Genomic DNA, 13650 nt, shown 5'->3' with positions numbered 1-13650 from the left:
ACTAGTTGTGATAAAGGGAAGATAAAGAGAACAGGTTAGAATCTACGAGGACACTTTTAACCTTTGTCTGTTCCTTCTCTGTCCCATTTGTCATTTCTTCTCAGATGACAGCAGTGACCTGGTATCTACAGGATATATGCTTTTTGAGTTGTTTCTCCAGGAGTAGAGTGGTTATTATAAAGCCATCTCATTTCTCTTCCACCCTTTACGTTGGATAAATAGTACCCTTTTGTGACATGTGGGGTCAAGTTTTTATCTGCGGTTTCAAAGGTTGCTTTTTTATTTCTCCGTTAAAAATTGGTTCCTTGCTACTGGAATGGAATCCATACAGTTGGAAGTGTTAGCTCCGTGTTCTAGCTGGTTGAGCTGATTGATTTCATAAAACAGTATTCAATTGCATAATGGTACAATCAGTCTTGTGTTTTAGGATGGACTTAAATGTCTCAGAGCATATTTGTTAAAATTAAATAACCAGCTTCTTGGAGTAGCTCAGATGTGAAAAGGGGAATACAGGAGAAGGCTGTGTAATGCAAAAAGCTGATTATTAACATTGTATGAATAAACCTAACTCTTTAATTTCCTTTTATAACATCTTCTTGTTGCTCTCCTTTTATCCTGAGAGAATCGGTTCGGGAATCTGTTTATTTTTCAAGAAGAGATTATGATAAGAGTAGCAACAGTAGTAATCATAAAAATAATAAAGATGATGCCAAGTGCTATCACAACGTTTTGGATTGGACCCATCCAGTTATATTTTCTCTGGTCTGATAATTTAGCTAAACGCTGTGCCTGAATCAGACCATTGAAACAACATATTAGAAAACCAATGTGACCTTATAAATTCTCCATTTAAGCCCAAATCAAAAAAATATATATATATTAATAAAATCAGGTGACACTTGAAGTCATTTTTTGGTAATCTTCATAAACATGTAAGTTCAGCTGATACATTTAAGATTATATATGTATATATGTATATGTTCTACATATGAAATGCATGTGTATACATAGATACACTTCCAAGCCATCTACTTTCTTAAGTCCTTTCCAATGTTTTTCAGTGGATATGTGTGTAAGAAGACCAGAACCATCATTTGTGAAATAGTTTCTCATAAACTCTTAAGTGCATTTTGTAAATGGGTTAACGGTGTGTTAACACTGTGGGAGGATTTCTCTCTCATGTTCTCCTGCCTTCCTCTTGTTCAGAGAATTTGGATGGAGAGACCCAGAACTGCCGGAAGTGATTCAGATGCTCCAACACCAGTTTCCTTCAGTCCAGTCTAATGCTGCAGCCTACTTACAACACCTCTGTTTTGGAGACAATAAAATTAAAGCTGAGGTAAGCACTCCTTGGATTCTGAAATACCTGGTGGCAGATTCATCATCCCTGAGGTCTATGGAGTAGTGTTGAAAGGGGAAAGAAGTAGGAAAACTCAAGCTGTGTTTCCAAAGTTTTGATCCATGTTTAAGACTGAAACGGCACTTTCTCTCTAATTAATTGGCATGCATATGCATACATGCTTCTTTTTTAATATTTAAATACTGAGGAGTAGGTGACCAAAGATTCCCTGCTAGCATTAACCCTAGACTTTTCATGTGATTTGCCTTCCTCCTCCCAATTCCATCTCTGGAGTTATCTCTGCCTCGAAATCTTCAAGAAATACAAAGCATCTTACTTTACAAGATTACTACAATTAACCTATGGTATCTGTCCTTCCTGGAAAACTCACTTAGAGGATGAGAACTTTAGGCAATAAATAAACTTTGTGCTATAATCAAGAATTTTGGGCCATTTACAAAATTACTAGTGAGTGTAATATGGATATATGTGGTCCATGAAAGAGCATATTGTCTGTGTCCATTATGTAAACAATTGTTAGTGTGCTTTGGTCCTTGGAATGTTTTGTATATACATTTTCCTGCATGATATTTCTGGAAAAGCACGGTGGTCAGCATAGCTAACTCTGATTTTTTTAGACAAGGGACAAGTGTTTGCATATAAGCTGCTGAGTAATCAAATTTTTAAAAAAGATTTGATAAGCTATAAAGAGTCATCTCCATAGCATGGAAGCAATTTTGAGGATGAGTTGAAATTAGTTTAAGAGTGGAAAGAAGAATTTTGGAGATATAATTGCAATTTATTATAGATGTTGCTTGCTTGCATTGGGATGGATAGAGCCTAGCTGCTTTTCATCGTTTTTCTGTCTTCCACTTACCACAAAAGTCACATGCCTTTGTGGATTGAATATAGGGCAGTGGTTCTCAGCCAGGTGTGATTTTGCCTCCCAAGAGACAGCTGACAACATCTGGAAATATTTGCGGTTGTCACAGTTGGAGAGGGTGTGGTGGTGCCATCAGCATGTTGTGGGCAGGGTTAGGGCTGCTGAGAACACCCTAAAATTCACATGTACAGGGCAGCACCCACAGCAAAGAATCATCCAGCCCCAAGGTCAGTGGTGGCAACATTGACATAAAGATAAATATTATTCATCTAAGATACATTTCAAAGGTCAGAAAATACTATTACAATTATATAAAATGATCTAAAGATAAAGTTATGTGGCTTCTTTCCCAAATGGAAATTATCTCAGTCCTTCTGTGCCTTTACTAGAAATCAAAACAGCCACTCAAAATACAGGACAGATTTCTGATTAGGGGATTACATACCATCATTTTTGCAAGGTTACAAGCTTCTTTGAAGGCCAAGGAAGCATTTGATTCCATTGTTAGCATCGGGTTGGATCAGGAGTGTTGTGATACCCCCACAAAAGCGGGAACGTGGTTCTGAAGTCAAGATTGATGACACCATGCATACACCCAGAAAGTATGAAAAATTGGATTACTCACATAACAAAGCTTGTTGGAATGGTCAGGGTGGCTCCTAAGCAGGACTGAAAATGGCTTGAGAGTAGGAAAGGAAGTCCGCTTGGGTTTTTATGGTGTTTATGGTGATCATGGGGTGGAGCCAGGGTGAGGGTTCTCACGTGTGGATAGGGGCTGGCGTGATTGGAACCTCCTGCCGATGCCAAAGGAGGAAGCCTCAAGCTTTCTTATCACCTTGCTCAGATGTGGGCACAGGGGCAGGGGGAGGCTTGAAAGTTGTCAGAAGCCAAACATCTAAACACAGAGCCTGAATCTTTATTATAGAGTCATGTAGTTGGTTAGACAGTGTAGATGTCATGATCCTGGGGCAGTGGGAAGTCACTGGTCCAGCCGGCTCTGTCTGCATGATCCTGGGGCAGTGGGAAATCACTGGTCCGACCGGCTCTGTCTGCATGATCCTGGGGCAGTGGGAAGTCACTGGTCCAGCCGGCTCTGTCTGCATGATCCTGGGGCAGTGGGAAGTCACTGGTCCAGCCGGCTCTGTCTGCATGGTCCTGGGACTGGCCTTGAAGCCTGTCAATGGCAGTGACACCAGCGGCTGGGTGTGGCCACATCAGATGCACCCCGAGCCCCCAGACAGACAAGAGGAGGTGAAGTGGGGGGGCGGTGACGGGCAGGAGTCCTTCCCACACAGAGGAGTCCCCCGGAGCTGCTTCCCTGCTCACCAGCTGCGCCTCTCCCAACAAGCTGACTGTCCTCTCAGTCTGTAAAACAGACGCTGGTACCTCTATTGTGGAGTCTGTGGGGACTACACAACTTAATGTTTGCAAACCGCTTAGTGCTCACATACTCATTCCCTCATTCATGTTCTTTTTTCGTCAGGAACACAGAACATTCCAGTTACTTTGTATCTTTTTTATGTTCACCTTAAATTCCTTGCTTTTACTTTATTTAAAATACCAGTTACTGTATCGTATGTCTTCGTGCGCACAGGTGCTTATTTCTCTGGTCTCCTTCTCCGTGGGTGTCCTCGAGGCTGCTGTCACATTACCTCATGGTGTTGTCCTGGTGCCTGGGAGGCTGCGATGAGAGAGACAGGAAGAGTGGTGTAGGACTGAGGGCCCCTCCTGATACCACATGGATCAAATGAGACCAAAGTTGGCAAAGATAAGCTGAAGGGACAGGGACGGTGCACACACCTAAATAAAGATTATTGATTGATTGATTGATTTTGGGGGGAGAGAGAGAGAGAAGGAAAGCACGAGCGGGATGGGGGGCAGGGGAAAGAGGGAGAAGCAGACTCCTCACTGAGCAGGGAGCCCGATGCGGGGCTCAATCCCAGGACCCTGGGATCATGACCTGAGCCGAAGGCAGACGCTGAACCGGCTGAGCCACCCAGGTGCCCCACACATGCCTAAATAAAACACCAAGTGAGCCTTCTGGAGTTTCCCTTTCTCACTCCTTCAGTCACATGGGGAGCACACATGCATGCGCACACGCACACACACACACACACGCTTATACACACATAACCTCTGATAGGGACTTGGCACAATTGTGTCTTGAGTTCTCATCCTAACTCAGGGCCCAAACCATTAGTAATGGTTCTCCCTTCGTGACGGATGGCTGCCTGTCATGTTTTCATACACAGGTATTGATTTTTGTAATTACCTGTTGTTCAAATACTAATCCTGCAGGCACTCGCCTTTCCAATGTACTCCAGCTCCTGGCCTTTCGATTGCATTTTATTGAATTGATTTAGCTCTTCAGTCTACATTTCATTATTGGTATTGACTTTGCTCACACAATGTATAGACCATTGAACAAAAGGCAGAATTAAATCTCCTCTATGGGGAGGGTCATAAATCATGCCTTTCTACATTCCTTATTACAGTGCTTTGTACGGTTTTCATGTAATGAAGCTAAGAAATTCAGTTCTGTTCCAAATGATGCCTGATCCATAGGTACGAAGTTGAGACTTCAGTTCCATAAATCAGCAGATGAAAGCCCCGTCCCTAACTTTTCCTCCTGGTCTGGTGAACGCCGATTGGCGGCAGCCTCCCAGGAACAGGTGGAGCCGAGGGGAGAGATCTGGGGTGGGCAGTTGACAACCACAGTGACTGGGGTGTCTGTAGACGTGGGGTGCCCTGACCCAGGCCAGAACATTCAGTTACAAATGAGACAGGAGGGTATTCCACAAAGAGCTCAGAGCCAGACTGAGATGCGATCAGAACACAAGCAGTTGAGGAACCACTAAAGAGGCCTGGCGAGGGAGAAGGGGTAAGGATAGGGTCTGGGCTGTTGCTGCCAGCACGCTCTTTGTGCAGCTCCTTGTCACAGACCCGATGAGCATCTGATACTTCGGTCTCAGCGGCACCAACGGGTGTCGGTAATATTTCAATTATGCTACTACTCTGTCCCCTAGATTGTTGGGAACGTCACGATAAGTTGAGCTTTGCATAATCTACAGACTTGTTAGACATGAAAAATTTTGGAGGAAAAAAAAAAACCCAAAACACTCAAAAACAAAACGAAACAAAACTTATTCACGTATATGTCCCACCAGCATCATTTAGGAAGTGCCTCCATCATGATAATCTTTTAGTATTTTTCATAAATTCTTTCTTCATTTTTTCTGGGAATTCCTCAGTTAAGAATATTAAGAATATCCATTGACTTGGGGATAATTCCAGGAGCCTCTCATGGGTTGTAATGATTTGAGTTTATTTACATTCTCCCTCCTGCTTTCTCCCCCGTTTCTGTCCATGCTCGCGTTAGGATAGGCACACAGGTGGGCACCCCATACTCGCACATGAACAATCATGCAGAAAAAGGAGCATGATGTATATGCTATATGGCAGCATTCAAGATCGTATAACTCCTAGAAATTTAAAAAAAAAAGTATTTTCACAATTTCAAGTGAGAAGAAGGATTCTTCTTAAAATTCAAAAATTTTAGCTATTTTAATTTACTTTATAATAAGCTAACAGGGATACCTGGGTGGCTCAGTCGGTTAAGTGTCTGCCTTCAGCTCAGGTCATGATCCCAGGGTCCTGGGATCGAGCCCCGCGTCGGGCTCCCTGCTCGGTGGGGAGTCTGCTTCTCCCTCCCCCCCCCGTTGCTCCCCCTACTTGTGCTCGCTCTCTCTCTCAAATAAATAAATAAAATCTTTTAAAAAACATTAAAAAATAAACTAAGAAATGACGTTTAATGGAAGTCTAAAATTAATAAAAATTTAAATTTTAAAATAATTTTTAAATATATTTTCTTTTAAACATAGGACCATTCCTTTAAACAACATGCCTTTTCAACAAAAATGGAACTGTATTGTAGGGCTTTGTTATTAACTGACTGGGTCCACTTGTCTGTGATGGAAGTGGCCGCTGACCCCTGCTGACGAAGATTTTTAGGGTTTTGACCTGAGCACTTCTTCTTATAGGAGAAGTTTATTAAATTAGCTTCTGCTATCAAATTTGCAGCCAAAGTGTTTGAAAAATCTTACCTAGTAAACATATGCACTGTGGTAATAAGCACGACTGCTCAAGGAAGCCGCTACTGGTTTTACTTTCCTGACTCCCAGCAAACCTCTGGGGAGCTGCCTTAGCATCCTGATGCCAATGAAGCATTTTTGTTGTTGTTTTTAAAGAAATGGCATGTTCAGTTCAAGTGGGAAAAAGGAGTTTACCAAATCCCGTTTTGAGTTAGTAGGGGAACTGAATACAAATAATATATAGATCCTATTTTTTAAAAGTTTATTTTATTTTATTATGTTAATCACCATACATTGCATCATTACTTTTGGATATAGTGTTCCATGATTCATCGTTTGTACATAACACCCAGTGCTCCATGCAGTACGTGCCCTCCCCAATACCCATCACCAGGCTAACCCATCCTCCCACCGCCCTCCCCTCTGAAACCCTCAGTTTGTTTCTCAGAGTCCATAGTCTCTCATGGTTCGTCTCCCCCTCCAATTTCCCCCCCCTTCATTTTACCCTTCCTGCTATCTTCTTCTTTTTTTTAACATATAATGTATTATTTGTTTCAGATACAGGTCTGTGATTCAACAGTCTTATTTATTTATTAGAGAGAGAGAGCATGGGGGGAATGGTGCAGAGGGAGAGGGAGAAGCAGGCTCCCCACTGAGCAAGGAGCCTAATGCTGATGCAGGACTCCATCCCAGGACCCTGAGATCATGACCTGAGCCAAAGGCAGATGCTTAACCCCAACTGGGCCACCCAGGGGACCCAGATCCTATTTTTAAGGAATCCACAACCTATGGGACAGACAGCATAAACAAGGTAATATGGCACCATGTGTTAAGCACAATGAAAACATCCCCAGCCTCTGAGCGTGTTAACAAAATGCTGTGGAGTCAGAGAAAGCTCCCTCCTTCCTACAGTGATTACACTGAATTTTAAATTAGAAGCTACCAGAAAAATATAGGCTAAGCCATATCCACTTAGAATTAATGGAAGAGGGGGCGCCTGGGTGGCTCAGTCGTTAAGCGTCTGCCTTCGGCTCAGGTCATGATCCCAGGCTCCTGGGATCGAGTCCCACATCGGGCTCCCTGCTCGGCAAGAAGCCTGCTTCTCCCTCTCCCATTCCCCCTGCTTGTGTTCCTGCTCTCGCTATCTCTCTCTCTGTCAAATAAATAAATAAAATCTTTAAAAAAAAAAAGAATTAATGGAAGAGGGCTTGGATTTAAGGATATCAGTCCTTCGGAGTCTGTGTGTGTATGTGTTCGTGCGCATGTCCATATAGTCTCAACGTCTTTGTACCATTTACACTAATCTGTTTTTCCAAATTGGCACTATCTTTCTTGAGTTATGATAACAGAGATTGGTTTCTTTTATTTTCTTCTTCTTCTTCTTCTTTGTTTTTTTTAGAGAGAGTGAGGGGTCGGGGTTGGAGCTGGGGAAAGGGAGAGAGAGTTCCAGGCAGACTCCATGCTGAGTGCAGTGCTCAGTCCCACAACCCTGAGATCACAATCTGTACCGAAACCAAGAGTCAGATGCCCAACTTACTGTGCCACCCAGGCGCCCCAGAATTTGTTTCTGTATATGTGCATATGATCCCCCTCCCCCATAATTTTTATTTTATTCAGAGTGATTTAGAACATTCCATATGTTAAGAAAAATTGACTTGTTCCTGTCTACTGCACTTAAAGAACTTCATAATTTCTATTTTATCTTGGTTCTTTCTACCTCATATAGTTCGAGAGAAGGTGCTATCCATCTTTTCAGTTGATTACCTTTGAGCCATTTCTTCTCTTTTCTTCGTCATAAATTGTTCTGCGTTGTTTAAGATAGAGCCTCGATTAGTTGCTACATGTGAGTAGACAGTATACCACTGAGTACAACATGGGCTGGAGCCAGGCTGCCTGCCCTTGAACCCTGGCTCTTCTGCTTTCTAGCTCTGGGATCTTGGGCAAGTTTCCTCACCTCTGTGAGCCTCAGACTCCCAGACTATCAAATGACATGGAGAACCCACATCACTGCAGAGAGAAAGCACAGAGGCTGCCAACCAGAATAAGTGCTTAAGGAATGTGGGTTATTATTAGTATATGTTGAAAATATAAATTAAGGAAATCTCTTCCAAAACATTAAATGTAAAACCAGTCTCATAGTGTTAGAGACAGAATGGTTTATGTATTCTGCTTTACTTGTATTTTTACTCTTGTCAACTAAAGACATTGAATGCACATGCTGTGTGTGGGTCTCTGCTGAGCCACTATTTAAACAAGTAGATTCAACCACAGGCCTTTAGGAAATTAGAATCAAAAAAACATTTTTGTATGCCAACAGAGCAGAACACAGAAACGGTCCAAATGCTTAATATACTGATATTTTATGAGGGGGGAATTTATGAGTATATCCATTCAACGGATATTCACGAATCAGCTATAAAGTTCCAGGCTCTGTCCTTGGCCCTGACATTATAGCAGTGAACATGATAGACTTAGGTGAGCAGTGGGGAGGCAAGAGTAAACAGAAACAGAGATCTGTGATATGTCAGATGATGTCATGAAGAAAACACAGCACAAGAATGAGGGTAGAGGGTGCTGGGCGGTATGTGGAGGTAGAGTTCATTGCTATCTTACATAAGGTGGTTGGGAAGGTCATCACTGAGAAACAGCATTGGAGCAGTGCCTGAAGACTAAGAGAGAGAGAGAGAGAAAGACAACCGTGGACTTAGTTCTCTGAGCAGGAGTGATCCATGCACAAAGCAAACACGCCCAAGGCAGAAGTGTGCTTGCTTGTGCAGCGAGAGTGCATTCGTTTCTTGTGGCTGCTATAACAAAGAACCACAAACAGGGTGACTTAAAACAACACAAATTCATTCTCCCATAATTCTGGAGGCCAGAAGTCAAGATCAAGGTATGGGCAGGGCCAGGCTCCCTCTAAGATTCTGGGTAGAATGAATACTCCCTTGCATCTTTCAGCTTCCGGCGATGGCCCTTGGCTTCTAGCTGCATCCCTCCAGTCTCTGCTTCTGACATGACAGGGCCCTCTCCTCTGTGTGCAAATCTGTCTGTGTCTCTATTTCCAGATAAGTCCCATTCATAGATATGGGGAGTTAGGATTAACCTATCTCTTTGGCGGCACAATCCAATCTATAACAAAGAGCAACCAGGAGTGTGGTTGGAACCTAGAGCTCTGTCTAGGGGTAGGAGATGAGATCAGAGAGGTCAGTGTCTAGGGTTGGATCATGTAAGCCTTGCAAGCCAAAGGCCTTATCATCAATGCGGAGAAATCTGGACCTGCTTTTTGGCCAAGTGGTTGAGAAAGTAGCACATTGCAAGAAAGAATGCTTAGAGATTTTGGAATCCATTAAATGGTCATCAGAGAGGGTAGCTAGTGATATGAACGATCAGGAGAAGGTGAGTGGATAAATGAGGTGGGTAGGATTGCCTGGGTGCTTCTAAGGAGCAGTCAGAAAAGATCACCTCCTTGTAGTGATCTCACATGATTAAGAGAGTGTGATAAAAACCAAGTGGCTTATTAGATCTGAAGGAAATCTGGGTAGTTTCTGAGAGGACATGGAAGAATTTGGAATGACGCTGGTGTAAAGGAGAAAGACTGGGAGAGAAGTAGTGTCCTGTGCCCGCAGCCAGCAGAAAACTTCTGGGTGACAGGTGACAGGTCTGCATAAAGAGAAGGAAGGAGGCGGTGGCTCTAACACATGGAGCTGTAAGACTTGTTTCTAAAATGCTTCGGGGGCGCCTGGGTGGCTCAGATGGTTAAGCATCTGCCTTCGGCTCAGGTCATGATCCCAGGGTCCTGGGATCGAGTCCCGCATCGGGCTCTCTGCTCCTTGGGAGCCTGCTTCTCCCTCTGCCTCTCTCTCTCTCTGTCTCTCATGAATAAATAAATAAAATCTTTAAAAAAATAAAATAAAATAAAAAATAAAATAAAATGCTTCGGGATCTTACTATGTTTAAATACCATCATGGCAGAAGGAGGAAGAATGCAGAGTGGTAAGGGCCAGGCGTACTGGTCGGAGGGGGGAGATTGGCTCTGGGTCCCGGGGAGCAGTTGGCCATGGGGAAGTGAAGGCTTCTCAGGGATTTCAGCTCTTGTGAACACAGCAGAGGCGGGATGTGATCCCAGCCAAGCATCACCGTGGCTGGAAGTGAGATCTGAAGGAATGAAGACAGCCCAATATATATGTTTTTCATTTTCATGAAGGCTTGGTCTTTTACACATGAAAAGTGATAGAAGAGATGGAATCAGGAGTTATTGGGCCAGTGCTTCTAGCAGAAAGGGCCATGAGTCATCCTCAGTGGAGGATCATAAGTAGGCAGTATTGCTAATGGGCCAGGACAGAATTACAGCTAGGGAGGGCAGATAGGATTACGCGGAGGTATACATCAACCTGGTGTCTAGGGCCCCATGCTGTGGGAGCTAAGTCAGAATCACGGTGTTTTTAGAATATGTGGGGAGAAGCAGAGACAAAGGCACCCAGAGACACCAAATGGTGGGAAAGTAGTGGCCTTCTTTACTTCAAGGGAAATGGGACCTGATGACACACTAAAGATGTCTGGGGCTTGGTGGCCCTCTGTCACTCCCCACCATGTATCTTTCTTTCTTCTATGTTTCATGCTTCTATCTCTCTGCCCTGCCGGCTCCATCTCTTGCCCCTTTTAGCTTTTCTCCCTCCTCCTAAACCTGTGCCTGTCATGGCATCTGTCAACTGTCCAGAGGTTTGGCCTTGGTGACTTTCTCCAAGTGTTGAGGAGACTGAGGGCTTCCTCTGACAAAGGTCTCTCCTCCCCATTGTCAGGGGCATCAGACATCATGACAGCTTTGTGTGACACACCAGATAAGTGCCTTCTCCTGGCCCCAGAGATCACTCAGTAGGCACATCAGCAAGTATAGCTCCCCATGGGGAAATAAGTTGATCATTACCAGAATCCAGTTGAAAGAGAGCCCAGTTCTTGACAGGAAACACCAGCAATAGAGACCTCACTGCTTTAATGGCCACTTCCACTGAGAATTTTCACAAGAGACCTGGGAGAGAGAAGGGAAACATGTTGGGAAAAGACTGGACGTAGGGCAGGAACAGCCCATAGTTTGTAGGTGGCAGCAAAAAGGAAGACTCACATCTCATTCCCAGGCTGGCTACCCGCTCAGCTTCTGAGCTGGTGATTGACCCGGTGCCATCAGACCACAGGGGAGAGAGAGCTCAGAAGTTCTGTCAGATCTAATGAGCAAGAGCCCTATTTCCTCACGTCCGAGGTCCCTTTGTGGAAGACCGACTGTGGTAGGAGAGAAGAGAGCATCCGAGCCACCTGCTCTGAAAGGGGGCTAGAGCCAATTGCTGCACCAGTTCTATAGGTATGGGCCACACAGGCAGAGACAGACATTCAGAGACCAGCCTTGGGGCCTGCCTTTGTGTGAAGAAACCTCTCTTCTTCCTCCCCCCACCCACAACAACAAAAGAGAAAGAACAAGGAGGCAGGAGGAAGGTGGGAAGCGAGCCAGGAAGCTGGAACTGGGTCCAGCCCTCAGGGAGAGTGGGATGTTGGGGGGGGGGGGAAGATGGAGGTTATAAGATGGACAGGCTTCATTCTTTGGAACTGGAATGAGACTATTTTCATAAACAAAAGTGGATGAAAGTTGAGAAATCAGACCAATGTGTTGAAATGTAACCAGCCTACAGTGAGAGTCCTGATTAAAACCACCAGGTACAGAATGTTCTCTTTGCAAGACAGTGATGAGTCAGAGAGCAGGCTCCGAAACTGGGTCATGACTTGGGAGCAGTGATGCAGCGGGTGTTTTTTCTAATCTCTGAAGGTTCCTAAAATTCACTTTGGGTTATTTTAACTTTATTTCTTCTGTGGCCCATGCTCTCCTGCTATTTTAGTGGGTTATCTTCTCATCAACCCACCCCCCTGAAATGGTTCATATTCTTGCCAGTAATTAACAAAAGAAACAAATGACCCATCTAAATGTTAGTCCATTCCTGTATGGATTACAGATAGGGGACCGGGGTCTAACCTGGAGCTGCTCACCATGCCTTTTTTTCTTGGCACATTTCTGAATGGGATCCCCTGTATCATATTTTAGAGAAGAAGACCTGTAGCTGAAGAACCAATCCTTCCTTTGGGGGCATAGTCCAGGATAACCTCAACCTCAACTGACCTTTACGTTTCCCACAACTTCCTTTCCTTCACTCATAGGAGAGGTTGCAGAAAAACCCGACCTCTGTCCTGCTGAAGAGGCTCCTCAGGGCTGCCAATTTGCCACCATTAGCCTTGTTTCCGAGTGAGAAATCTCTCAATTGTTGAACCAAGGAGGAGGCATCTTGTTGATCTGTTGTCCTCTGATTCTTCCCTTCCAGTCTCCAGGTTTTCCTGGCACACGGACTAGAGAGAACATTTTGTCAGAATACAGATAGGAACAACATAAGAACAACCCTCCACATCATGTCTGTGCACATATGGATTTATAATGCACACACTTCTCCCTCTCCAGATTTCATGGCAGCTCTGTGCTTTCCTGTATGTCCACAACCTCTGTGGCATTGATCCACTGTGAGTAAATGATCTTGTACTCGCCCTTTGTGAGCCTCTGACCACTTTTCCAACTTCACCAAGGCTATTTTTCCGTTTGAGTCTAAATCCAAAGTTTCGGATCTCCCCACACTGGTGGCACTTGCAAAAGTGTTAATGACATGCTCTCTGCACACTTGCGTGCACCATCTTGGAAATGTTTAACACCGCAGGAGCCAGATACCATGGAGGACAAGAACCACCTGACTTGAATTAGAGCCTCAGTTGACTTAAGTGTAGGCAAATTTCTAATCACTCACATTTCAGTCATTCAAAATCAGATTCTTACTGGAAGAAATGTGTCTTTACACCCAAACTATCCCATAGATATTTTGCCATATCTCTTCCCTATTAGGTACACTTCATCATTACAAATGTTTTTTTAAATGTTTCAAGAAAAGCTGTAGGTGATCATTATATGATGACTATTCCTTTTTGGTAGCTCCAGTGCACTTTTTAACCAAACCTCTAATGTAAGTGAAAGAAAAAACAGCTATTTTGTTAAGAACCCTTCAAAATTCAAATTGCTCTCCTGCATTTACAATCCTTTTTAATTAATTTGCCTTTTGAATAAAAAGTAAAACACTGAGTAGGCATTAAGTCTTTTGTTACTCATATTTAATTTTATGTATGGAAAGATTTCTGCATTTCCTTTGTATCTATACAGGCTGTCTTCAATTTCCAAAGATTTCTTGAAAGAAACAATCCTACAATTGACAATGTATTTTCCCTGGAAACAGTGGTATATAAGAAGACCAGGCTCCCCAGGA

The 13650-nt window shown here is 43.6% G+C and overlaps 1 protein-coding gene across 5 annotated transcripts in view; it reads left to right on the top strand.

Moving 5' to 3' along the window:
• CTNND2 (catenin delta 2) overlaps nucleotides 1-13650 on the top strand; it is an 887227-nt gene that overhangs the window by 643096 nt on the left and 230481 nt on the right. For all 5 annotated transcript variants that reach the window (XM_032415368.1, XM_032415365.1, XM_032415366.1 and 2 more), the window contains one exon: nucleotides 1207-1339. In XM_032415368.1, coding sequence (XP_032271259.1) covers nucleotides 1207-1339 — 133 coding nt within the window. The remainder of the gene's footprint in view (nucleotides 1-1206; nucleotides 1340-13650) is intronic.

The sequence above is a fragment of the Phoca vitulina genome, unplaced genomic scaffold (genome assembly GCF_004348235.1).
Source record: "Phoca vitulina isolate PV1807 unplaced genomic scaffold, GSC_HSeal_1.0 scaffold17, whole genome shotgun sequence".
Taxonomy (NCBI): domain Eukaryota; kingdom Metazoa; phylum Chordata; class Mammalia; order Carnivora; family Phocidae; genus Phoca; species Phoca vitulina.
The sequence above is the reverse complement of the archived record's forward strand: the minus strand, read 5'-3'. Positions and strand labels throughout refer to the sequence as shown.